This window comes from Tachyglossus aculeatus, chromosome 3 (assembly GCF_015852505.1).
Source record: "Tachyglossus aculeatus isolate mTacAcu1 chromosome 3, mTacAcu1.pri, whole genome shotgun sequence".
Lineage (NCBI taxonomy): Eukaryota > Metazoa > Chordata > Mammalia > Monotremata > Tachyglossidae > Tachyglossus > Tachyglossus aculeatus.
Genome location: NC_052068.1, coordinates 77,651,361 through 77,678,852, shown reverse-complemented (window position 1 = coordinate 77,678,852; position 27,492 = coordinate 77,651,361). Strand labels below are relative to the sequence as shown.

Sequence of the window (27,492 nt, the reverse complement as noted above, 5' to 3'; positions counted from 1 at the left end):
ATTCTGTCTTCTACCCAGGATTCTTTCCCTTCTTTTTTTTTAACGGATGTTTGTTAAGTGCTTACTGTGTGTCAGGCACTGTATTAAGCACTGGGGTAGATACAACTTGTACTTCCCAAGCGCTTAGTACAGTGCTCTGAACACAGTAAGCATTCAATAAATACAATGGAATGAATGAATACAAGCCAAACAGGTTCCCCTTATTCATCCCCCCCCACTCAACCCCAAAGCACTTATGTAAGAATAATAATGGCACTTGTTAAGCGCTTACTATACGCAAAGCACTATTCTAAGTGCTGGGGGGATACAAGGTAAATCAGGTTGTCCCATATGGGGCTCACAGTCTTAATCCCCATTTTACAGATGAGGTAACTGAGGCACAGAGAAGTGAAGTGACTTGCCCAAAGTCAAACAGCTGACAAGTGGTGGAGCCGGGATTAGAACCCATGACCTCTGACTCCCAAGCCTAGGCTCTTTCCACTGAGCCATGCTGCTTCTCCAAGTGGAAACGTACATATCCATAGTGATATTGTATAATGCATTTATTATAATTATTAATTAATTATATTAATGCCTGGCTCCCTGTCTAGACTGTATGTTCACTGTGGGCAGGGAATGTGTCTGTTATATTATTCTCTCCCAAGTGCTTAGTACAGTGTGCTGTACACAGTAAGTGCTCAATAAATACAATTGACTGACTGACTTTCCATTTCTTCCCTTAAAATAGATATAACAACCCAAACGTGCATAATTGAGGGTCACTAGGTCAAGGCAGAGCCCCTCCTCACCCACTGGTTTTCCCAGTCAAGCTGGGATCCTTGAGCCCAAGGCTATCCAGGGGTAGATTTAGGGACTTGAGAGTGGCCATTTCCCTTTCTCAGTGGAGCTGCTAGGGTTCCTAGAATGCTGTGCTGATTCCACAGCATCTGGGGCCCCTGAAACACGAGAGCCTCCCAGCCAGGATCCCTAGACACCTTCCAGAAGCGAATGACTGAACCAGGTCCAACCCCACAGGTAAACCTCCTTCAGCCCCAAGTCCCCGTGGTGTAATCCTCCTTATTGCAGATTTAAGTGTCGGGGGGTGGGGGATACCTGAGGTACTGTGAGAACAGATTTACATCTGGCCCTGAGCCCCAGCCAACCCTGCATTGTGGCAGGGGTTGGGAAGGAAGAGGCACTGACAGCAATTTTGCTGCCCTCACAGCCCCTCTCCAGCTGCGCTGTTATGTCCCAATCAATGATCCCTCCTGGGCCTCCACCAGGGTACAAGAAGCCCCCAATTTCTCAATCACACTTATTAAGCCATTTCTGTGTGCAGAGCACTGTACTATACACTTGGGAGAGTACAACATAACAATAACCATACACACTCCCTGCCCATAACTAGCTTACAGTCTAGAGGTCTCTCAGAAATGGACCTGCCAGGGCCACTGCATCTCCTCAGAGGAAAATCCAGCCCAGGGTGGTGGTATGGTTCGAGGGGCCCCCTCATTTCACAGAGATGTTTGGGGTACAGGTCCTGCACTATCCAATCCACTCACCATAACTCAAGGTTATGAAGAAGGATTCATTCTCAGGGAAAATGAAACAGCTTCTCTGAGCTGCTTTAGGTACTTTTTTTAGTTAAACAGTGGCATGAATCAATTACTTACTGAGTGTTAAGTACTATTTTAAACACTTGGGAGCTTGCAACAATAAAAAGGCAAGCTCCTCTGCTCTCAAGGAGCTTTCATTGTAATGGGAAGGCAAACAAAGAAGTACCGATAAAGTAAGTAAAGGGGAAAACAAACCTAAAGCAGAAAGTAGTACAAACACAGCAGGAAGAAACAAACAAATCAAAGGTAAACATACCAATAAAAGACAAGCAAATAAAAATATACATAAGTATAGGAGAGCTGAGGATAAGAATAAAAGTACAGAAGCAACTGGGATGTTATGAATTAATTGGATGGAGAGTATTGTGGCTGGGTGGATTTTTTGGTGAAGCACAGGGAAGTATTTCACGTTGAGGGAAAAGTTTAAGCTACGAGTCTGAGGAGGTTGAGTAGAGAGCAAGGTAGAGTAGGAAGGTGAGCTTTGGGAGTAGCAAAAAGTGTGAGCTGAGACGTAGAAGATGAAGAGAACTGATAAGGAGAAGGCTGATGGAGGCCCCTGAAGTCAATGCTAAGAAGATGGATAGCTATTTAAAGTTTTTGAGGAGTGAGGAAAGATGGGTGCTGAGTAGTCCTCTAGACTGAAAGCTCTTTTTGGGCAGGGAATGTGTTTGTTATATTGTACTCTTCCAAGCAATTAGTACAGTGCTCTGCACCCAGTTAGTACGCAATACATATGATTGAGTATGTTGCAAGGAGGTGATCCACAGTGGTTTGGAGCATGGACTAAAGTGAGCAGAGGCTGGAGGCCAGGAATCCAACAAGGAGGCTGATAGAACCAGAGCTTGGACCAAGGGGTGAGGAGGGTAGCTGTTTGAGTGGAGAGAAACAGGGGAATCCAGGCAGGAGTTGTTATGGAGGCAGAAACAGCATGATTAACAGCTGACTGGATGTGAGGGCTGAAAGACAGTGAGGAGTCAAAGATGATCCCAAGCTTGCAGCTTTCAGGTGCTGTTTTAGCAATAAGAATAAATAATAGGCTTGTAGGATTATAAATGGGGTGATGGATATTAAAAGTACAAAACAGGAAAAAATATTAAATACATGCTCATGAGGAAACGAGGTAACATCCTAGAGCATGTAAAGAGAATAAAAGCCTAATTCTCCACTTTCTTATTTTACTTTTTCAGGTACAGGCATACCCCATAACAAAGCTATGAGGTGGTTTCTCAAAAACATGGCTGTATCATAAATACCATATCTTGAGGTATTTTTCCCCATAGATTTATATACTAATAACAATAATAATAATGGTATTTGTTAGGTGTTTACTATGTGCCGAGCACTTTTCTAAGCATTGTAGTAGGTAAAAGGTAATAGGGTTTTCCCATGTGGGGCTCACAGTCTTCATCCCCATGTTACAGATGAGGTAACTGAGGCACAGAGAAGTGGCTTGCCCAAGGTTACACAGCAGACAAGTGGTGGAGCCAGGATTAGAACCCAGGTCCTCTGACTCCCAAGACAGTGTTCTTTCCACTAAGCCACATTGCTTCTCTACAAATTTACATGCAATTTGTTATGTTCTGTTCCAGAATTAGCCTTGATATGGTGACTGAGCTCATACAGGTAAAGTATTCTTACTTTCTGGCCCTCCCCTCATTAATTCATGTCCCAGCAGCTTTGTTTCCTCCCTATATCCCCCATGTTACAGATGAGGTAACTGAGGCACAGAGAAGTTAAGTGGCTTGCCCAAGGTTACAAAGCAGACAAGGGGTGGAGCCAGGATTATTTTGTTAGTATGTTTGGTTTTGTTCTCTGTCTTCCCCTTTTAGACTGTGAGCCCACTGTTGGGTAGGGACTGTCTCTATATGTTGCCAATTTGTACTTCCCAAGCGCTTAGTACAGTGCTCTGCACATAGTAAGCGCTCAATAAATATGATTGATGATGATGATGATGATGATTAGAACCCAGTTCCTCTGACTCCCAAGACCGTATTCTTTGCACTAAGCCACATTGCTTCTCTACAAATTTATATGCAATTTGTTATGTTCTGTACCAGAATTAGCCTTGATATGGTGACTGAGCTCATACAGGTAAAGTATTCCGTTTCTGGCCCTCCCCTCACTAATTCACTTCCCAGCGGCTTTGTTTCCTTCCTATATCCCACATTTAATAACAATGATGGTATTTGTTAAGTACTGTTCTAAGCTCTGACTCTCCCCACCTGGATAGCTCTGTCAAAAACTTAACACGTGTAAAACAGAACTCTTTATCTTTCCACCCAAATCCTGTCCTCTGCCATCTTTCCCATCACTGTAGATGGCACCGCCATCTTCTTGTCCTTCTTGTCTCACAAGGCCAGAACCTTGGAGTTATCCTGATTTCCTCTCTCTCATTCAACCCAAATATTGCATCTATCATTAAATCCTGTATGTTCAACCTTCACAACATTGCTAAAATCTGCTCTTTCCTCTCCATCCAAACTGCTAACACATTAATCCAATCACTTAACCTTTCCCACCTTGATTACTATATCAGCCTCCTTACTGACCTCCCTGTATCCTTTCTCTCCCCACTCCACACTTCACTCCCTGCCTCCTCTCTCTCCTCATTCCAGTCCATACTTCACTCTGCTGTCTGGATCATTTTTCAACAAAAATGTTCAGGACATGTTTTCTCCTCTCAAGAACCTCCAGTGGTTGCCCACCCACCTCTGCAAACAAACTCCACACCACTGGCTTTAAAGCACTCAATCACCTTGCTCCCTCCTACCTCACTTTGCTACTTTCTTACTACAACACAGCCCACACACTTCACTACTCTAATGCTAACCTTCTACCTCAATCTTGTCTATCTCTCTGCCAACCTCTCACCCACATCCTACCTCTGGCCTGGAACGCACTCCCTCCTCATATCCATCAGACAATTACTCTCCCCTCTTTCAAAGCCTTATTGACGGCATCTATCCTCCAGAGGCCTTCCCTGACTAGGCCCTATTTCCCTTGTCTTCAACTCCCTTCTGTGTTGCCTTGACTTGCTCCCTTTATTCATCTCCTCTCCCAGCCCCACAGCACGTATGTACAAATCTGCAATTTATTTATATTAATATCTGTCTTCCCCTCTAGACTCTAGGCTCATTGTGGACCTGGTATCTTTCTTGTTATGTTCTTCTGTTGTACTTTCCCAAGTATTTAGTACAATGCTCTGCATGTGGTAAGTATTCAATACATATAATTCCCTGGCAGACTGACACTGTCCTGACCCTCCACATTCCCAGTCCCAAGAGAAATGGAAAAGGGAGATGGACACATCCGCAGAAAGAGCCCCCATACTTCCCTAGGCAGGGGTACCGTTGGGGTTGGGGTTGAGGAGGGGTAGTGGGGCCTAAAGTAGTTGAGTTCCAGCTGAGGAAAAACTTCTCACAGCAGGGGAGTGTGGAAAAAGGAGGAGGGTGAGGGGAGAAAAGGGAGGGAACTCATCCAATGCAGTGATTGAATGTAATATCGGGTAGGGTTTACAAATCCTGGCTATGTCAGTGATTAGTGCATGATTCATTGTGGGATTTAACGTATTATGGCTGTTCAGAACAAGAATTTTTACTGTGCTTAAATTTGAATTTTCCTCTTCAAATTTGCTCCAATCATAATAGAGAACAAGACACTTCCTTCCAAATAAGTTCCTCCTTCCAACTCAGACTGTGAGTCCCATGTGTCCAACCTGAGAAACACATATCTACCCCATAGATACACATAGTGAGTGCTTAACAAATACAATTTAAAAAATAATAGGGAGGTCTCTATAGGACTATCTGCCTCAGTTACCAGTGGAAGAAACCTGAAACCTCACCCTGTCCTTCCATCTTTTTTTTTTTTCAGAACAGAAAATCTTCAAAGGGGGATGAAGAAAGCAAAACAAGCTTCAGGGGGCACTTTAAACAACAGCATGGTGAAATGATCCCTGTCCCCACATACCATGAACCTTCTTCAACAGGAGGAAAACACTTTCAAAACCAAATGGGAGCCATGGCCCTGGGAATCTTTTGAAACTGAATCTCTCTTTTCTAAAATTGGAATGATACAAATCCACAAAATCACAGAGCAGAGGGTGGCTGAGACCCTCAGTTGTCTATATGGTTTCTGAAAATCCTCTGGAATTCCACAACTCTCTTTGGCAGTCAGTTCAGTGTCCAAATCCCTTTTTAGCCAAGAAACCCTTCCTTATGGGCAACCAAATCCTCTTTGGCTGATTATTCCTTGTTTTATCTTCTTTGGAGAAATTATAAATTGGATTCATCTTTTAGAAAACTCCTCATAGGAACCCTTGAAGATAGCTATCATCACTTCATAGGTCTTTCCTTTCCAGGCAAAAATACATTAGTTTATTTAATAAAATGAGTATTCTGGTCTGCCCCCCAAATTATGGTTTTTCACCACTTAGCTGTAGGTATATGTAGAGAGATAGAAAGAGAGAGGAAGATAGAGAGAGTGGATGAATCAGAGCTAGTAAGAGTGAGTCAGAGAGAGTCAGAGTGTGCAGCCTTTCATGATCATGATGACGCTACTAATGTTGAAGCTCTAACTCTAGTGCCAGTGTGGTTAAGAAGACCGATATGTGATGATCAACACATCCTCCTGCTTTGGGAAAGATCCTGAATGTGCTCATGGATTTATCCCAAACAGGGTCTGCTGCCTCTGTATCTCAAGACTGCTTCTTGGTGTGCTTACCATCTTGAAGCCTTCATTCAAGATGAGCAGCCCCTCTCCTGATTGCTTCCCACCAGGCTGTCTGGTCATTCTGCTGAAGTGGGGCCCCATTAGTCCAAGGCTCAGTGCTACTGCTTAATATATTCCCCAACACATGGTTGGAACACCCCCTGGTTGTACAGCACTTTCAACCAGGCCATCTACCTAAAAATCCTAACCCCCTGCTACCCTGCAAGAGCATACATTTGATGCTAACCATGCCTAAGAGACCCCTTCCAGGAAGATGATTCTGAGAAACATGTCTACTTGGGACCTGAGAAAAACACTTTTAGTTCTAGACCCAGGCAGATCTGATTCCCTCACTTTCACCTCACAGGAGCCTCAGTGATGTTAACTGTCCACTTGAACTACTAATCCCTCTGCTTTTAACTCTTTTTCCAAGGCTAGATGCCCAAAAGTTTAAGTCCAATTAAATATACAATGTGAAGGGCAGAAATGGCTTGGTTTGTCATGCACCTGGGACTCATTAGTAATAATAACAATAATGGTATTTGTTGAACGCTATGTGCCAGGCACTGTACTAAGCACTGGGGTGGATACAAGCATACTGAGTTGGACACTGTCCCTTTCCCATGTAGGGCTCAAAGTCTTAATCCCCATTTTACAGATGAGGCAACTGAGACACAGAGAAGTGAAGTGACTTGCCCAAGGTCACACAGCACACAAATGGAGGAGCTAGGATTAGAACCCATGACCTTCTGACTCTCAGGCCCATGCACTATCTACTATGCCATGTGATCAAAAAGCCAAGGATGGTCCTTATCAAACATTTTATGACTTGTCAGCTTCTCATTCAAAGAAATCCTTTGATGTCAATCTCAAGAACTTCTTGCCTACATGAACTGCTAATTTTCCAACCCACTTTCTTATGTTTATAACCATCTCTGTCTCTATATATTGTCAGGATAATCACTGCTGTACTGCTCAGAAAAAGAAGTGATTGTAATTACATTTGTTAGTGGAGGGCCTGGTTTGAGAAGGCCTGGCAAATAGAGGGTTCAAGAGATAACAACACAGGCAAACCACAGAGAATATAATATCCTGGGTCTTTATATAGTTAATCCAAAACTATAAATGGTCTTGAGTTTACTGGAGAATGGGGGGAGGGTGTTGGGGAGGGAGGAGGAAAGGACTGGAGCAATGCGGGGGGACAGTGGAAACTGATCCCAGAATAGAAATTCAGGAACCAATCTAGCCCAGAGAAACCCTCTACTTCTGTTTATGCCTCCAAGAGAGGGACTAAGGAACAACCGAATTTAGCAGACCCTAGACCAAGACACCAGCAGGCATCCATGCTGATGGGACCCTCTAGTTCCTAACCTTCTTGAGGGCAGGAAATCTATCAGTCATATTTATTGAGCACTTGCTTTCATTCATTCATATTTATTGAGCACTTGGTTTGTGCAGAGCACTGTACTAAGCACTTGGGAGAATACACTATAATAGAGTTGGTGGACACATGGCTTGCTCACAAGAAGCTTAAGGTTTATGCCTATTCTGTTGTATTGTAATAATAATAATAGCAATAATAGTATTTATTAAGTGCTATATGTCAAACACTGCTCAAAGTGATGGGGTAGATGCATGTTAACCAGAGAAGCAGCGTGGCTCAGTGGAAAGAGCCCGGACTTGGGAATCAGAGGTCTTGGGTTCTAATCCCGGCTCTGCCACTTGTCTGCTGTGTGACCTTGGGCAAGTTACTTAACTTCTCTGGGCCTCAGTTCTCTCCTCTTTAAAATGGGGATTAAGACTGTGAGCCCCATGTGGGACAACCTGATTACCTTGTATCCCCCCCAGCATTTAGAACAGTGCTTGGCAAATGGTAAGCACTTAACAAATACCACCTTTATTAAATACAGTCCCTATCCCAAATGGGGCTCACAGTCTAAGTAGAAGGGAGAACGGGCACTGAATCCTCATTTTACAGATTAGGAAACTGAGGCACAGAGAAGATAAGTGACTTGCTCAAGGTCAAACAGCAGGCAAGTGGAGGAGTTGGGATTAGAACCCCCAAATCCTCTGACTCCAGGTTTGTGCTCTCCCAAGCACTTAGTACAGTGTTTTGTTCACAGTCAGAGCTCAATAAATACCAATGATTGTTACAGTGCAGCCCAAGGGAAAAGGGGAAAAGCAAGGGGTTCCCTAAGGAGCTCAGATCCCAGGAGCAATAGGTGACAATCCTTTGAATTGGCAGACTGCTAACATTTATCCAAAGCGCTCCTGCATCAGTTATCTCAATTTATCTTCAAAATATCCCTGTGAGACAGACACAGGTATTATCATCCCCATTTTACAGATGAGGAAGTTGAGGCACAGAAAGGATAAGTGTCTATCCCAAGGTTATACAGTGAGTCCAGTGGCAGGGCCGGATTTAGAATCCAGCTTTCTTCTGACTGTGTTCTTTCCACTAGACCACATCACTTTACAAAATCCCAAGGGCAGAGAGGCTGAGTTTGATGTTTTGGACGTGAAGTTGGACTGTATGAGAAACCGCAGGCTCTTCAAGAGCTTCAACCTTCTTTTCCTTAGGCCTCCCCAAGGTGTTTCTTTGTTTTCAAGATAAACATGGGAATGGTGAGGAATAGTCTGTGGCTGTTCCTGGAAAATGGGATTCTGGCTGAAGTTAGGCATTACGAGAGAAGAGAGATGTTTCCAGGCAGAGCTGGGTGGACAGCACGCACCCTTCTAAAGAATCATGCCAGTGACACATACCACAAACTTTGCTGGGGGTGGGGAACAGCTTGCTCTGTCACGTAACTTCCCCTAGGATTTAACTGTGACAATTGGAATACAGATACTGACCCAGAAGACCCAACAAGGGTCTGGGACTCAGGAATCCAGTATTATTTACCCTGGCTCTCAGACACAAAGGGGTGAGGATGCAGTCCTATGTCAGTATATTGTGCCTTAGCCTTCAGAAAAGGCAAATCAATTATCATCTTCTCAACTCTCCCATCTTTGGACTATTGCAAATGGCTTCCCCACTGCACAGCACTTTCAATATGCCAAATCCTGTCCCTTATCTCCTTCAAAGTCCTTTTCAAGAGCCTTCTTGGAGAAGGCATTCCCATGCTAATTTCCCATCTCCCTAGTCAAGGCATCCTTTAATAATAGCAATAATTGTGGTATTTGTTAAGTGCCTCATGTGCCAAGCACTGTACTGGGCCTGGGGCAGATCAGACTCAGTCTCCATCCTTCATGGGGTTCACAGTCTAAGGTGTTAAAAGAGAACATCCCTGTTTTCCAGGTGAGGAAATTGAGGCACAGATAAATCAAGTCACCCAGCCAGCAAGTGGTGGGTTTGGACCCAGATCTCCTGAATCCCAGCCCTGAATCCACTGAGCTATGTTGCTTCCCACAACCATGCTTAGCACTCATATGAATAGGGATTTATTTATTCCATTTATTATTCATTTTTTTCCTTACTTTCACTGTTACAAGTTGCATTGTTGCCTTTCTTCTTGTTCTACCGCATGTATATAATCTGTGCCAGCCTGTCTTCCCTAACAGAATGTAAACTGCGGGGTAGGGAAGCAGCGTGGCTCAGTGGAAAGAGCACGGGCTTTGGAGATAGAGGTCATGGGTTCAAATCCCGGCTCCACCAATTGTCAGCTGTGTGACTTTGGCAAGTCACTTAACTTCTCTGGGCCTCAGTTACCTCATCTGTAAAATGGGGATTAAGATTGGGAGCCCCCCGTGGGACAACCTGATCACCTTGTATCCTCCCCAGCATTTAGAACAGTGCTTTGCACATAGTAAGCGCTTAATAAATGCCATCATTATTATTATTATTAGGGACTGTGTTGTCTACTTTAACTGTATGCTCCCAAGGGCCAAGTACAATAATCTGTACACTAGATGCTCACTAAATACAGTGACCACAATGATTAAAATACAAAAGCTCATGCCCTCCCTTCTGCCTGGGTCTTCCTCCCCTTTCACAACCGGCAGGTCATTACTCTCCCCATTTCCAAAACCCTTCTGAAATTGCAACTCCTCCAGGAAGCCTTGCCTGATTAAGGCCCCAGCTTCCCACTCTATTTTGCCATCTCAGCCACTTCAGCATTTCTTTATCTTCTGAGAAGTTCGGCACTCACCCCCTTCTCCTCCCCAGTGGCATTTACATACACATCTTCAAACTGTTCCTTCCCCCTACCTGTAATTTATTTTAAAATCTGCCTCCCTCACTAGACTGTAAAGTCACTGAGGGCAGAGGATGAGGCTTTCCTGTCATATCCCAAGCATTTAATACAGTACTCTGCGCAAAGTAAATGCTCACAATACTATTGATTGAAATTTTTGGTAACAGTAACTCTATTAGTGATGAACCTGCAAGTCCACATTGCCAAGACCCACCTGAAGTCTCAGGAACAATCTTCAGGAAAGTCAACATATGTAAATTATTTAAGTGCAATTTCACAAGTGGGGGAAAAATAAAACTTCCGATTGGCCTCCTTTTCCCTGAAAAGAAATCTTATATATCTGGTCCTGACAGCTAACATTCCTTGTGACTGAGCAGTCCCTGGTGCATATTTTGGATGTGAACTTGCGGCTGAAGAGCCTGTCTATAGAATGTGTTCTTACACAATACGCTGTTGACTTGGACACCACCCTGTGTCTTGCTGGGTCTCTGAGGAGATGAACCCAAATCCACAAGAGCCTGATTTATCTTTCTGCAAGTAGAATCATTAAGAACTGGAAACAAGGGTATTTGTCATCCACAGCAGGACTGTCCTTGGGTGGCAGAAGACACAGACAAATTTGCTGTGCTGCCCTTCTCAATTCAACACACTGATGCCCAAATCAGCACATGCTTTCCACTCTTCCAAAACTTTTGATGACTACCCATTTCCCTCCACATTAGTCAGAAATTCCCTACCACTGACTCAGGTTTCCCATTTTTCATATTCCCCCCAACACACATACCATCTACACCCCATCTCACATTCTTTGCTCCTAAGATCACCTAGCTTTTTATTCCTCTGCCCCCTACTCCTTGCTCCCGCTGTTTCCCCCTTCCTGGAAATGCCTTCCCCTTCAAATCTTCCAGGAAGTCTTCATGAGTTTAGCTTCCCCCGATCCAGAGTAACTCCAATCTAACAATTATCCGTCTCGGGCTTTTGCGTTACTTGAAACAGACATATTAAGGAACATAATTTATTTTCACATCTTCCACACTCCTAAAAAACTAGTTTTAACCTTATTCATTCTCATCAATGGTATTTATTGAGTGCTTGCTGTATGCAGAACACTGCTCTAAACGCTTGTAGGAGTACAGGACAACAGAGTTTGTAGACATGTTCCCTGCCCACAGTGAGAAGCATCATGGTCTAGTGGACAAAGCTCAGGCCTGGGAGACAGAAGGATATGGGTTCTAATCCTAGCTCCACCACTTGTCAGCTGTGTGACCTTAGGCAAGTCACTTAACTTCTCGGTGCCTCATTTACCTCAGCTGCAAAATGGGGATTAAGGAGGTGAGCCCTATGTGGGACATGGACTGTGCCCTGCCTGATTAGCTTCTATATACCTCAGCGCTTAGTACAGTGCCTGGCAAGTGCTTAACAATATTTGTTAACAATTTGTGCCTGTTACTCCTGGTGTACTCTTTCACATCTAAAGAGAGTGCTCGGCACACAGTATACGCTCAATAAATACTACTGATTGGTTGATAGGTGGAGGGGAGTTTGATGAGCGCAGCTACTCACCAATGCAATAGTTCTACTCCAGCATGGATAATGGAAAGATTATGGGCCTGGAAGTCAGAGGACCTGGGTTCTAATACTGATCCTGCCATTTTCCTGCTGCGTGACCGTGGGCAAGTCACTTTACTTATCTGTGCCTCAACTGTAAAATTGAGTTTCATTGCCCGTTCTCATTCCTACTTGAGACTGTGAGGCCCATGTGGGACAGGAAAAGTGTCTGACTGTTGATTTGTATCTATCCCAGTGCTTAGAACAGTGCTTAACACAAAATAAGTGCTTAACAAATACCACAAAAAAGTATAAGACCAGGGGTACTTACTTCAATTTGCCATCCCCAGAGGAAGTCCTAACTGTAGGGAATACAGCATATTATAAATCTCTAAGTGGGGTCTTCTAATATGGAAAACATAATAATAATAATAGTAATAGTAATAATAATAATAATAATGGCATTTATTAAGTCCTTACTATGTGCAAAGCACTGTTCTAAGCACTGAGGAGGATACAAGGTAATCAGGTTGTCCCACAGGGGTCTCACAGTCTTAATCCCCATTTTACAGATGAGGTAACTGAGGTGCAGAGAAGTTAAGTGACTTGCCCAAAGTCACACAGCTGACAAGTGGCAGAGCCGGTATTAGAACCCATGACCTCTGACTCCAAAGTCCGTGCTCTTTCTACTGAGCCACGCTGCTTCCCGGCATAATGGTACTGAAGCACTGAATGGGCTACTTGCTTAAATCCTTTGCTGATTAGCTTCTGTGCTCTACACACCCTGAACATGCACTGCACCAGAGAAATGAAGCTGGATTCAAAGGCAAAGAACATAATTTCCAAGGATGATTATTACAATCACAACTTTTCCCTAAAACTATACCTATTAAAGAAATAAACTTAATTATCATTGCCTTGAACAGAAATTTTAAATGAATAAAGATACAGTACCTGGCAATATGGTAACCCTAACTGCTAAGAGATCCTACTGGACATTTGATTTTATTTCAAGGATGCTTTTTGTAGATCTTTTTTATCCTGTTATTTTCTTTCCCTTTACAACACAGTCAGCACTTTGTTCCTTTTCCAACCAATCGATTATATTAATTGACTTACTGTGTGCAAAGCACTGTACTAGCACTTGGGAGAGTACTCTAGAAGAAAAAGGAATAGTTCCTGCTCTCTTTTTCCTTTTCACACCACATTACTACCAGCCCTGATTCCTTTCTCTTAGATACACCTCCCCCAATCCCTGAGTCCAAAGTCACCATGAGCCAACAATCATTTCCCAGTCCAAGTGAAATACAAACCAGACTTAGTTAAGTTTCCAGTGGGCAGGTAACAAGGGACCCGAAAAGGCAGAAAGCACAGAAGTAGGAGCAGCCAGAAGAAATGGCACAATAAACAGGCTCACTCACTGTGTGCAATATTGGGTGTAGGAGAGAGATGTTCCAAGAACACCGATGGAGGCTTTCTTCAGGTGCTAATAATAATAATGGTAATGGTATTTGTTAAGCACTTACTATGTGCCAAGCACTGTTCTAAGTGCTGGGGGGAAACAAGGTGATCAGATTGTCCCACGTGGAGCTCACAGTCTTAATCCCCATTTTACAGGTGAGGTAACAGGCACAGAGAAGTTAAGTGATTTGCCCAAAGTCATACAGCCGACAAGTGGCAGAGCCGGAATTAGAACCCATGACCTCTGACTCCCAAGCCCATGCTCTTTCCACTGAGCCATGCTGCTTCCCTGGATCCCTAATGAACCGTGGATCCCACCAGTGATTTTTAAAAGTGGGTCTGTGAGCATTTAAGTATCCATTAATGAAGCCAATGCTGTCTCTGACACAATTCTGGCTGCAATACTTAGAGAAGCAGCTTGGCCTAGGGGACAGAGCATGGACGTGGAAATCAGGGGACCTGTGTTCTCAGTCTGGCTCTGCCATGTATCTGGGTGACCTTGGACAACTCACTTTGCTTCTCTGTGCCTCAGTTAGCTCATCTGAAAAATGGGGGTTCAATCCCACTCCCTTCTACTTAGACTTTGAGCCTGATGTAGGACAGGGACTGTATCCAACCTGATTAATTTGTAACTACCCCAGTTCTTAGAACAGTGTTTGGGCATATAGCAAGTGATTAACAAGTACTATTATCAATAATGATAATACTCAGATGTGTGATGTGAGGGAGAGATTGCCATTTTTCACCTACCACCATGTGGCCCAACTTCTATAGACACAGATAACATTTACACTAAAGGGAATACACTGTTAGAGACAATATTTCTGAAGCATCAATAAATTCACATTGCTTCTGAAACTCATGATTCTAGTCTCACTCCCAAAGAGCAGCCTGCTTGTAAAAACGTAAACTTCACATACAATGGGAATGGGAACTTCATGGAACTGTAAGTTCCTAACTTGGCAGAAGCACAGCTGCAGATGTTATAGCTATTTACTTTCTCCTGAAACAAAACAAAGTTCAACAAAGTCTGACTCAAATCTCTGCTGGTTTTCCGAATTCCTCACGGTCTCCGACATTCAGGCAGGCTCTCATTGATGACTGTAACATGGTGCCTTGCCAAGGGGGATTAAGAGACCAGCATCCCTGCCCTCTTTTCAAGCTGGACCCTGCAGCAAAGTTGCAGATCACATACCCGGCCCACACACTCCGCTCCCGGCCCACACACTCCGCTCCACTGCCGCTCACCTCCTCACTGGGCCTCGTTCTCACCTGTCCCGCCGTCAATCCCTGGCCCACATCCTACCTCTGGCCTGGAATGCCCTCCCTCCTCACGTCTGCCAAACTAGCTCTCTTCCCCACTTCAAAGCCCTACTGAGAGCTCACATCCTCCAAGAGGCCTTCCTTTTCCTCTGCTCCTCCTCCCCATTACCCCTACTCTCTCCCTCTGCTCTACCCCCTTCTCTGCCCCAAAGCACTTGTGTATATTTGTACATATTTATTATTCTATTTATTTTATTAATGATGTGCATATATCTATAATTCTATTTATCTATTTTGATGTTATCAATGTTATTGTTTTGTTGTGTTGTTTGTCTCCCCCTTCCAGACTGTGAGCCCATTGTTGGGTAGGAATTGTCTCTGTTGCTGAATTGTACTTTCCAAGTGCTTAGTACAGTGCTGTGCACACAGTATGTGTTCAATAAAGACGATTAAATGAATACAACAGTCAGCATCAGAATGCAGATTTGAGTCGGATGTGCATAAGGTCAGCTGGTTCTGTGTTGAATGGAACAAAGACTGCCCAAGCTGGTACATGCCCACCCTGCCCGCTCTTTCCACCCAGTACCTCAGCTCTAGCCAGGACCACTCTGCCAGATAAAATCCGCAGGGTGGGCCAGGTGGTCACCTATGTATCTTCCTAGGTGGCCACCTGAAATAAAAATCATCATTTGCTCGGCCTGATCCTCAGACATCCAGAAGAATTGGCAGCAAAGTTGCAAATTGAGTGGGTTGAGCAGACCTGAGAAGGAACGTGGCTAAGTGGAAAGGGTACGGGCTTGGGAGTCAAAGGTCATGGGTTCTAATCCCGGTTCTGCCACGTCTGCTGTGTGACCTTGGGCAAGTCATTTAACTTCTCTGAGCCTCAGTTACCTCATCTGTAAAATGGGGATTAAGACTGTGAGCCCCACATGGGACAACCTGGTCACCTTGTATCCCCCCAGTACTTAGAACAGTGCGTTGCACATAGTAAGAGCTTAAAAAAATCCTCAAAAATCTCCAGTGGCTACCAATCAACCTACACATCAGGCAAAAACTCCTCACCCTCGGCTTCAAGGCTCTCCATCACCTCGCCCCCTCCTACCTCTCCTCCCTTCTCTCCTTCTACAGCCCAGCTGGCACCCTCCGCTCCTCTGATGCTAATCTCCTCACCGTGCCTCGTTCTCGCCTGTCCCGCCATCGACCCCCAGCCCACGTCCTCCCCCTGGCCTGGAATGCCCTTCCTCCGCACATCTGCCAAACTAGCTCTCTTCCTCCCTTCAAGGTCCTACTGAGAGCTCACCTCCTCCAGGAGGCCTTCCAAGACTGAGCCCCCTCCTTCCTCTCCCCTTCTACCCCCTCTCCATCCCCCCGGCTTACCTCTTTCCCCTCCCCACAGCACCTGTATATATGTATATATGTTTGTACATATTTATTACTGTATTTATTTATTTTATTTGTACATATTTATTCTATTTATTTTATTTTGTTAATATGTTTTGTTCTCTGTCTCCCCCTTCTAGACTGTGAGCCCACTGTTGGGTAGGGACCATCTCTATATGTTGCCAACTTGTACTTCCCAAGCACTTAGTACAGTGCTCTGCACACAGTAAGCACTCAATAAATACAATTGAATGAATGAATGAATGAATGAACAATGCCATCATTATTTTATTATTACCTGTGGGAGGGTGGGAGAGTGATCTGTGGGCGTGGGGCAAGCATGGGTACTGAATCATATTTACTGAATTCTTGTGTGCAAAGCACTATAATAAGTGCTCAGGAGAGTGCACTATAACAAGAAACATTCATTCAATCATATTTATTGAGTGCTTACTGTGTGCAGAGCATTGTACTAAGCTCTTGGGAGAGAATGGTACAACAGACACATTCACTGCCCACGTTGAGCTCACAGTCTAGAAGGAGAGAATACAGCATCTGTGCAGTTCACTAGCAGGTACACAAGAGGCTTTCCCATGACTGGATACCAATGACCACCACCACCAGGAGGGTGAGGCATTGAAAAGGAACCTGGTTGAAAAGGAAACACTCCCTAGGACAACCAACCCCAAGATGAAAAATATAATAACAACAATAATAATAATAATAATTGTGGTATTTGATCATCAATCCTATTTATTGAGCACTTATGTGCAGAGCATTGCATTAAGTGCTTGGGAAAGTACAATACAATAGAATTAGCAATCATGTTCCCTGCCTATAATGTAAATGCATACTATGTGCCAGGCACGGTAGTAAGAGCTGAGGTAGAAACAGGTAAATTGAGTTGGACACAGTCCCTGTCACACATGGTGCTCACAGTCTTAATCCCCATTTTACAGTTGAGGGAACTGAGGCCCAGAGAGGTGAAGTGACTTGCCCAAAGTCACATAGCAGAAGAGTGGCAGATCCAGAATTAGAACATATGTCCTTTTGATTCTCAGGCTGTGCTCTATCCACTAGGCTACTCTAATTCTCTGCTCTCCCCCTGCTTTCCCTGGTTCACAATTCCATCCCATCTGGTTTCCGTCCCCTACATTCCATGGAAACTGCCCTCTCAAAGGTCACCAATGACCTTCTGCTTGTCAAATCCAATGGCTCATACTCTATCCTAATCCTCCTCAACCTCTCAGCTGCCTCTGACACTGTGGACCACCCCCTTACCCTCAACATGCTATCCAACCTTGGCTTCACAGACTCTGTCCTCTCCTGCTTCTCCTCTTATCTCTCTGGCCATACATTCTCAGTCTCTTTTGCGGGCTCCTCCTCCCCCTCCCATCCCCTTACTATAGGGGTTCCTCAAGGGTCACTTCTAGGTCCCCTTCTGTTCTCTATCTACACTCACTCCATTGGTGAACTCATTCACTCCCACGGCTTCAACTATCATCTCTACGCTGATGACACCCAGATCTACATCTCTGCCACTGCTCTCTCTCCCTCCCTCCAGGCTCATATCTCCTCCTGCCTTCAGGACATCTCCATCTGGATGTCTGCCCGCCATCTAAAACTCAACATGTCCAAGACTGAACTCCTTATCTTCCCTCCCAAACCCTGCCCTCTCCCTGACTTTCCCATCACTCTTGACGGCACTACCATCCTTCCCATCTCACAAGCCCACAACCTTGGTGTCATCCTCGACTCTGCTCTCGTCACCCTTCACATCCAATTCATCACCAAATCTGTCGGTCTCACCTCCGCAACATCGCCAAGATCCGCCCTTTGCTCTCCATCCAAACCGCTACCCTACTCATTCAATCTCTCATCCTACGCTGACTGGATTACTGCATCAGCCTCCTCTCCGATCTCCCATCCTCCTGTATCTACCCACTTCAATCCATACTTCACACTGCTGCCCGGATCGTCTCTGTGCAGAAACGCTCTGGGCATGTTACTCCCCTCCTCAAAAAATCTCCAGTGGCTACCAATCAACCTACGCATCCAGCAAAAACTCCTCACCCTCGGCTTCAAGGCTCTCCATCACCTCGCCCCCTCCTACCTCACCTCCCTTCTCTCCTTCTACAGCCCAGCCAGCTCCTCTGCCGCTAATCTCCTCACTGTGCCTCGTTCTCACTTGTCCTGCAGTCGGCCCCCGGCCCACATCCTCCCCACATCCTCCCCCTGGCCTGGAATGCCTTCCCTCTGCACATCCGCCAAGCTAGCTCTCTTCCTCCCTTCAAAACCCTACTGAGAGATCACCTCCTCCAGGAGGTCTTTCCAGACTGAGACCCCTCCTTCCTTTCCCCCTCCTCCCCCTTTCCATTCCCTTCCTTTCCCCCCGTCTTACCTCCTTCCCCTCCCCACAGCACCTGCATATATGTATATATGTTTGTACAAATTTATTACTATATTTATTTATTTATTTTACTTGTACATATTTATTCTATTTATTTTATTTGGTTTATATGTTTTGTTTTGTTGTCTGTCTCCCTTCTAGACTGTGAGCCCGCTGTTGGGTAGGGACCGTCTCTACATGTTGCAAACTTGTACTTCCCAAGCTCTTAGTACAGTGCTCTGCACACAGTAAGCACTCAATAAATACGATTGAATGAATGAATGAATCCTTGCTTCAGTTCAATTCACCCTGGACAGCAACAGTGTGAGCACATCAACAAATAAGTATGGTCCTAAGGGACCCAGCTGTGAAAGATCAACCCAGACCTCACTTGTCAGCAATACTTTGTACCCTTTCTTGGAGCTCCTGTATAAGATGATCCAGTGTCTTTCTTCCACTTTTACTTTATTCAATTGAAAAGAAAATTAGTTGCTATTTTCCCTTAAGATGTTGATCTTCTATTTCAAACTGTGTTAACCAGTTTGTATGCACTGGGAAGATAATGCAGGTAACCTGGTTTCAGGTGTTGTTATCATGTGATTAGCAAATTCAGTGAATCTGTTTTGAGAATAGAATTTGGCACCTGCAACACATTAGTGATTAAAGTTAAGTGGGGCCTGCTGCTAGCCAGCAAAAACAATGGCACTCTCCCACTCTGGAACAGTTAATCTCTCTGCTTCTAAAAGCTATCATGCCTCTATGCTGGGTGTGGATGGATATGGAATGACTAATCATTGGTTGTCCAATATTCTTAACTCAAATGTCAACCTATTCATTTATTATTAATAATATGGTTATATCTTTCAGTCGTACGTGATTGCTCATCATGTAGTTACAACGAAGGGAATTAACTGTAATTCCCATTGCATTTCATTCCATCTAAGGAACGACTCAAAGGTAACTGATCTATTATTAACCAAAAACCTACTTTAGAACATAAATGCCATAAATGCAGAATAACATGGAGTGATGAGGCTGTGGATTTCAGCTGTTTACCTCTCATGCCCCTGAACTACAAAATATCAATCTAAATCCCAGCGTGGCTTAATGGAAAGAGCCCGGGCTTGGGAGTCAGAGGTAATGGGTTCTTATCCCAGCTCCACCACTTGTTGTCAGCTGTGTGACTTTGGGCAAGTCACTTAACTTCTCTGGACCTCTGTGACCTCATCTGTAAAATGGGGATAAAGACTGTGAGCCCCACGTGGGGTAACCTGATTACCTTGTATCTACCCCAGTGCTTAGAACAGTGCTTGGCACATAGTAAGGGCTGAAAAAATACCATCATCATCATTATTATTATTATTATGTAAATTCTCTAAAGTGGAAGAAGTCTTGAGAAGTCACTAAGCCTAATATCCCACCTTTAGGAAGAACAATATTGAAATCAGTTAAGAAAATAGTCCATTTTTTCTCAACATCTCTCCTACTTTCCTATGCATAATTAAAAACACAACTGATCATTACCAGCATTTCTTCCTAGAGTTTCTGTCCCTCCTCCAGCTGGGCAGGGTGGAGGCCCAAGGGTAGAGTGAGAGTCGGCCTGCTTCTCCAGCATCAGAGAGCAAAGAGGCTGCCCTGCTCTCATGCCAACTGTGCTTTGCACATAGTAAGCGCTTAACAAATGCCATCATTATTATTATTATCTTGGACTCCCAACAGGGCTTGCTCCAGCTAGACAGTGGGAGGACCCAGGGACAGCAGAACACCTAAAAAAGTTCTTACAGTGCTGGGGAGTCTGTAGCTGCTGTCACTGTAGTGCCTGAAACTCGACTTCTTTAACACCAACTAAAGTACCCCTTTTACTCTATTTTTTGTTTTGCTTTTATGGCATTTGTTAAATGCTTGCTATGTGCTAGGCACTGTTCTAAGCACAGAGGTAGATAAAAGCTAATCAGGTCGGCCCATGTCTCACCCAGGCTCACATTCTTAACCCCCATTTTACAGATGAAGTAACTGAGGCACAGAGAAGTGATTTGCCCAAGGTCACCAAAAACAAGTGGAGGAGCCAGGATTAGAACTCAGGTGTTTTGACTCCTGGAGCCAGGATTAAAACCAGGTCTTCTGACTCCCAGAGCTAAGATTAGAATCCAGGTCTTCTGACCCAGGCCACTAGATGATGCTGCCTCATTATTCTTATTGTAAAATTGTTGTCCTTGTCTTTTTTTAATATTATTTTACTGTTTTTTATTATTTCAGTCTTTCCTAATATATCAGTCACCAATATCACCCCCAACAATGTTTAGATTGTTAGCCTCTTGGGAGTCAAGGGCCGTGTCTACTTCTCATCCTTGTATTTTTCCTATTACTTATTACAATATTTTGCACCTAGTAGGCACAAAAATATTAAATGAATTCATTTTTCCACCATAAAATGTCCTAATAGCACTGCAACTTTCCCCCAGTTACCAAACTTAAGTCTTAGAGCAGTATTTTTTTTTAAAAAACAGTCAAACATTTCTAAAGTTACAGTTTGGTGCATTCAATCTGTTTGTGTCTCTCTAAACTAAGTGACAGACATAGGCTCTGTAAGTACAAAGTAAACATATTTATGGAAATATTACTTTCCCATAGTCTGATGGGGTCTGGGAACACAGTTGCATTATCTCAAAGGAAAGTGGGTTTTAGCTTCCAGATGCAACTCTTTCCTATGGGAACCTAGGCTACCCGATGTCAGAGGGGGAAATCTATGAACTCCTATTGGAAAGGATAATAAAGTCATTCAGGAAAACACTATGTTGCATTCCTCTGAACAGTGCTTAAACCCTACCTGAAAATCTGTTCTATGGAAACAACTTCAATATTTAGTCACACCTGCCTTGCCAAAAACAGATTATGTTCAAGCACTTAAAAACATGTCGTATGGTTGAGATAGATATAAGATGGTGGGGGGGGGGGGGGGGGGGGGGGGGGGCGATAAATAAGAGGTTGCACTGAAATGGTTATTCACACACATACTCCTTATATATAAAGAGAGGAAATTTTACCAGAATTCCTTTTCACCTACTGGTGTACAACAAAGAGATTCAAAGCAAAAACAAGACAGTCATACATGTAAATAGAGCGAATTAAAGGGAGAGAGAAAATCTCATCAAATTATATAGACCCCTGATCACAAGGAGTAATGTTATAATATCCTCTTCTGCACCCTTAGTGAAAAAATTCATAGTAAAGACACACCCACTGTAAGGTTCTAGGGATTTTCCCACCATTGAAGAAATAGTGGTGATGTCTTCCAAACACATTTTCCTCAATCTCTACATGTTATCTTGGTTCCATGTCTACCAACTCTGTTGTACTGTACTTTCCCAAGCGCTTAGTACAGTGATCTACACATAATAAATGCTCAAAAATTACCATTCATTCATTCAATCTTATTAAGCCATTCATTAAATCATACTTTTTGGGTGCTTACTGTGTGCAGGGCACTATACTAAGTGCTTGCACTGTACTACTGATGGATTGATTCCCTTTACCACCTTCTCATTGAGGAGAATAATTTAAGCACAGTGGGTGTAAGCATTAGATTGGTGTAGGTCAGTGAAGGAAAGGACATCTGCTGAAAAGTTAATCCCTGCCAGCCTGGTAATCAAACCAGGTACATGACAACGATCCCTTGCTCAGGTGTTCTTTAAGGGATTCATCATATAGCAGGGTTGCTGACCATTTAAGGTGCAGTTTATCGAATGGATTCTAGTTCCTAGAGCTCAGCTTAAGTTTGGAAGTCCCACAAAGTAGAGAGACTGACTCTAAAATGGAAGGTGGTAATTATTATTATTATGGTATTTATTAAGTGCTTACTTTGCATCAAGTACTCTTCTAAGTGCTAAGGTGGATACAAGTTAATCAGGTTGGACAGAGAACCTCTACCACATGGAGCTCACAGTGTAAGTAGGAGGGAGAACAGTATTGAGTCCCCATTTTTCAGTTGAGAAAACTGAGGCACAAAAAAGTTAAGTGACTTGCTCAAGGTCACACAGCAAGCAAGTGACAGCCAGGGTTAGAAACCATGCCCTCTGATTCCTAGTCCCTTGGTTTTCCCCCTAGGCCACGCTGCTTCAGTTGTCCTTCACTGATCTACACCAATCTAATGCTCACATCCACTACCCTTAAATTATTAAGAAGGGTTTGAAAGACTTTATCAGTATTATCTTGCTCATATTCAGAATGTCTCTGGAAGTAAGGAATCTTCGCTTTCCCAAAAAAGATAGTTAAGCAAGTGGTATAGTTTTCTTCTTATTAAAACCAGATTCCAAAGAGTATTGTTTTTAATAGGTTTTTTTTATGCTGTAACTCTGTTCTGTTCTGGCACAATTATTTAAGGTTGGTGAAGTTCCAGTACACCAAGCTAGACAATGTCAACACCTAACTACAGGTAATACCTGCCTCTACCATTTGCCTGCTCTGTGACCTTGAGCAAGTCACTTGACTTCTCGGTGCCTCAGCTTCCTCAACTGCAAAATAGGGGGAAAAAATTCCTGTTCTTCCTCCCCCTTTGTCTGTGAGCCCTATGTGGGACAGGGACTGTGTCTAATCTGACTATTTTGTATCTACCCCAGCTTTTAGTGCCTTAAACGGGCACATAGTAACTGCCTAACAAATATCATAATTGTTATTATAACCCATGATACAACCAAGTTTGTTCCTTGATAATGTGGTTGAATAATTAATCAACAGTATTTATCAAGCACTTACTGGGCAAAGAGCACTAAACTTTGTGTAATAAATGGCTGTACTACAGGGCATATTTTCCCAGACTCAAAAGCTATAGGCTAGGATCCTTTCCAAAACCAACCCTGATAATGACAATCAAGCATTAAAGGCTAGTAGAAATTACACTGTAAATTCCTCCCCACTGCTACCAGCTCCTGTTCTTGGCAGTTCCCCTGCCACTCCACCCATAACTTGAACCCACCCCTGAGTTCAGGGTGCATGGAGTTGGAGGGGCAGAAAAGCCACTGGAAACAGACAAGGGCAGGCAGGGAATGTCTATACCTACAACTATCAGATGTAACATTGGGAGCAGGCAATCAATGGTATTCACTGAGTGCTTACTGTGTGCAAAGCACTGTACTAAGTGCTTGGAAGAGTACAATAATAGTAGAGTTGGAAGACTTGTTCCCTGCCCACAGTGAGCTTACAGTTAGCGGCAGCTATAGAACCTGTCCAAGTCGTATCCCTGGGGAAGTCATAACTGCCTGAACTCTCAGTTTAATGTGGTGGAGCGGATACTGATTTGTTCACCAAGGTTTTTATACTCATTTTTCTAAATGTACTTTCAACAATGGGGTAGTCCTTGCCCTATCGTCTGCAAGCCAGAAAATTAAGGATCCACTGAATCGGAATCAAAGCATATTTTATAGTTAGAAAAGCTTTAAGGCCCTTACTGGGCTCAGGACAGGGGCTGAGTATGCACAATGTTGTGCTTAGTCGTCCTGGACTTGAGCAATGCTAAATTCTAAATTTAATTCTAATTCTAAATGCTAAATTTCCTGGAATTCTAAGTTTCCAAACTTAGAATTCTAAATTATCCAACAGACACCTGGCTCCTTGGGGTTAACCAGTTCCCATTTGTACACTTTCTCAGTGCTTGGCACACAGTAAGTGCTTAATGACTACTACTGCCACTACTACTACTGCCAGCACCTGCATCACGGCATCCTCGACCCTTCGGAGACAGGGAACAATCTTGCTGGGCCTCTTCCCGTCGCTGCCTTTACAGATCTCAGAATAGAGCAGGCGAAGCCTCGCCTGGCCTGGCCCTTTCCCACTCTCGCCCTCACATGTCTCACCTGAAACAAGTGGTGACCTCGCCGGTGGGTTTCAGGCATGGGTAGGTGGTGGTAGCAATCTTGTTTTCGGAGCAGATCTCTCTGCAGGGAAAGGTGCAACAGAAAAGCAGTTTACCATATGAGGGTCACGGGTGCAGGGGAGGGAACAGCCCAGGCTCCGTGTCCTGCGGGGGGTGTGGATTCTGGGGATTGAGTAGAGAGAGGATTGGCGGTCCAGGCTCTGGGTATCGAGTGGAGAAATAATAATGATGGCATTTGTTAAGCACTTACTATGTGCCAAGCACTGTTCTAAGCACTGGGGTAGATAAGACTAATCAGGTTGTCCCACGTGGGGCTCACAGTCTTAATCCCCATTTGACAGATGAGGGAACTGAAGCCCAGAGAAGTTAAGTGATTTGCCCAAGGTCACACAGCTGACAAGTGGCAGAGCAGGGATTAGAAGCCAAGTCCTCTCACTCCCAAGCCCGGGCACTTTCCACTAAGCCACACTGCTTCCCACAAAGGGGCTAGGGGTGTCGTGGGTTCTATCCCGGCTCCACCACTTGTCTGCTGTGTGACCTTGGACAAGTCACTTCACTTCTCTGTGCCTCGGTTACCTCATCTGTAACATGGGGATTGAGACTGGGAGCCTTACATGGGACAGGGACTGTGTCCAATCCCATTTCCTTGTATCCACCCCAGTGCTTAGTACGGTACCTGGCACACAGTAAATGCTTAACAAATACTATTTATTATTATTATTATTATTATTATTATTATTATTATTATTATCATCATTAGGGGCGGGGAGTCGGGACTCCGGAGACCGATAGGAAGGAGGAGGGGGTTGTGGCTCTGGGTACTGGGTGGACAAGGGGCTAGGGGGGCAGCATGGTTTAGTGGAAAGACCATGAGCTTGGGACTCAGAGGTCTTGGGTTCTAATCCCTCTCTGCCACTTGTCAGCTGTGTGACTTTGGGCAAATCACTTCACATTTCTGTGCCTCAGTTAAGTCATCTGTAAAATGAGGATTAAGACTGTGAGCCCCACCTAGGACAACCTGATAATCTTGTATCTCCCCCAGTGCTTAGAACAGTGATTGACACATAGTAAGCACTTAACAAATAGCATCATTATTATTATAATTGTTAGGGGTTGGGGGTCCGGACTCTGGGGACCTAGAGGACGGGGGGCTAGGGCTGGGATTCTGGACTCTGGGGACCAATAGGGAAGAATTGGGGGTCCTGGTTCTGGATACCAGATGGGCAGGGGGCTAGGGCTGGGATTCCAAACTCTGGGGACCAATAGGGAAGAATTGGGGGTCCTGTCTCTGGATACCAGGTGGACAGGGGGCTAGGGCTGGGAGTATCGACTTAGGGGACCAATAGGGAAGAAATAGGGGTCCTAGCTCTGGATACCGGGTGCACAGGGGACTAGTGCTGGGATTCCGGACTCCAGGGACCAATAGGGAAGAGTTGGGGGGTCCTGGCTCTGGATACCGAGTGGACAAGGGGGTAGGGCTGGGAGTTCGGACTCCGGGGACCAATAGGGAAGAGTTGGGGGTCCTGGCTCTGGACACCGGGTGGACAGGGGGCTAGGGCTGGGAGTTCGGACTCCGGGGACCAATAGGGAAGAGTTGGGGGTCCTAGCACTGGATACCGGGTGGACAAGGGGCTAGTGCTGGGATTCCGGACTCCGGGGACCAATAGGGAAGAGTTGGGGGGGTCCTGGCTCTGGATACCGAGTGGACAAGGGGATAGGGCTGGGAGTACGGGCTCCGGGGACCAATAGAGAAGAATTAGGGGCCCTGGCTCTGGATACCGGGTGGACAGGGGGCTAGGGCTGGGAGTACGGGCTCCGGGGACCAATAGAGAAGAATTAGGGATCCTGGCTCTGGATATCGGGTGCACAAGGAGCTAGGGCTGGGATTCCAGATTCCGGGGACCAATAGGGAAGAGTTGGGGGTCCTGGCTCTGGATAGCGGGTGGGCAGGGGACTAGGGCTGGGAGCCCGGGCTCCGTGGACCAATAGGGAGGCGGTCCCGGGTCTGGATACCTGGTGGACAGAGGGCAAGGTGTGGGGCCGTCGGGACTCCGGGGGACCCATTAGGGAGAGGTCGGGAAGAAGAGCGGGGGCCCGGTTGAAGCTGGGGCAGGGGCGGGCACAGGGGCTTCTCCCGGGGTTGGTGGGCGGGGGGCCGGCTCACCTGGGTCCGTCTTCGGGCTCCACCCTGGAGGTCCACGCGGGTCCCAGAGCCAGGAGCAGGAGCAGAGGAGCCAGGCTCCTGGGCAACTGTCTGCTCACCCCTCCTCTCCCGCAAGGCGGCCACACCGGCACCGGCACCATGAGGGGGCTTCTCCGGACTTCTTCGGAGCCCCGGCTCCCGCCTGCCGCCTTCTTTCGCCTTCCTCCTTCTCCTCCTTTCCCTCCTCCTTCTCCTCCTTTCCCTCCTCCTCCGGCCCCAGGCCGCGGGGAGTTCCCGCTGGCCGGCAGGGGGCGCCGGGAAGCAGGGGCGTCTACACCACCTGCCCGCCCGGTGGACGACGCCCACGTGCCGGGAGTGGGGACGGAGCAAAGCCGGGGGGGTGCAGGCTGACCTGGGGGAACTTTGGGGGCCGGGGTGCAGGCTGGCCAGCGGGGATTTGGGGGGCTGGGTCTAGGGGTGCAGGCTGAGCAGAGGGGACTTTGGGGGCTAGGGCTGGGGGTGCGGGCTGACCAGCGGGGATTGGGGGAGCTGGGGGTGCAGGCTGAGCAGCGGGGACTCTGGGGGTGCAGGCTGATCAGCGAGGATTTGGGGGGGCTGGGTCTAGGGGTGCAGGCTGAGCAGAGGGGACTCTGGGGGTGCAGGCTGAGCAGAGGGGACTTTGGGGGCTAGGGCTGGGGGTGCAGGCTGAGCAGCGGGGACTCTGGGGGTGCAGGCGGGCCAGCGGGGATGTGGGGGGCTGGATCTAGGGGTGCAGGCTGAGCAGAGGGGACTTTGGGGGCTAGGGGTGCAGGCTGACCAGCGGGGATTTGGGGAGCTGGGGGTGCAGGCTGAGCAGCGGGGATTTGGGGCGCTGGATCTAGGGGTGTAGGCTAAGCAGAGGGGACTCTGGGGGTGCAGGCTGACCAGTGGGGATTTGGGGG

General features: G+C 45.6%; 1 protein-coding gene across 1 annotated transcript in view; it reads right to left on the bottom strand.

Moving 5' to 3' along the window:
- CCBE1 (collagen and calcium binding EGF domains 1) overlaps window positions 1-26,899 on the bottom strand; it is a 266,022-nt gene extending 239,123 nt beyond the window's left edge. Inside the window, exons 1-2 of the mRNA XM_038744031.1 lie at window positions 26,573-26,899; window positions 24,389-24,469 (exon numbers count right to left, since the gene is read on the bottom strand). Of these exons, the coding sequence (XP_038599959.1) occupies window positions 24,389-24,469; window positions 26,573-26,712 (221 nt within the window). The 5' untranslated portion in view covers window positions 26,713-26,899. The remainder of the gene's footprint in view (window positions 1-24,388; window positions 24,470-26,572) is intronic.
- Between the last annotated feature and the right edge of the window lie 593 nt (window positions 26,900-27,492).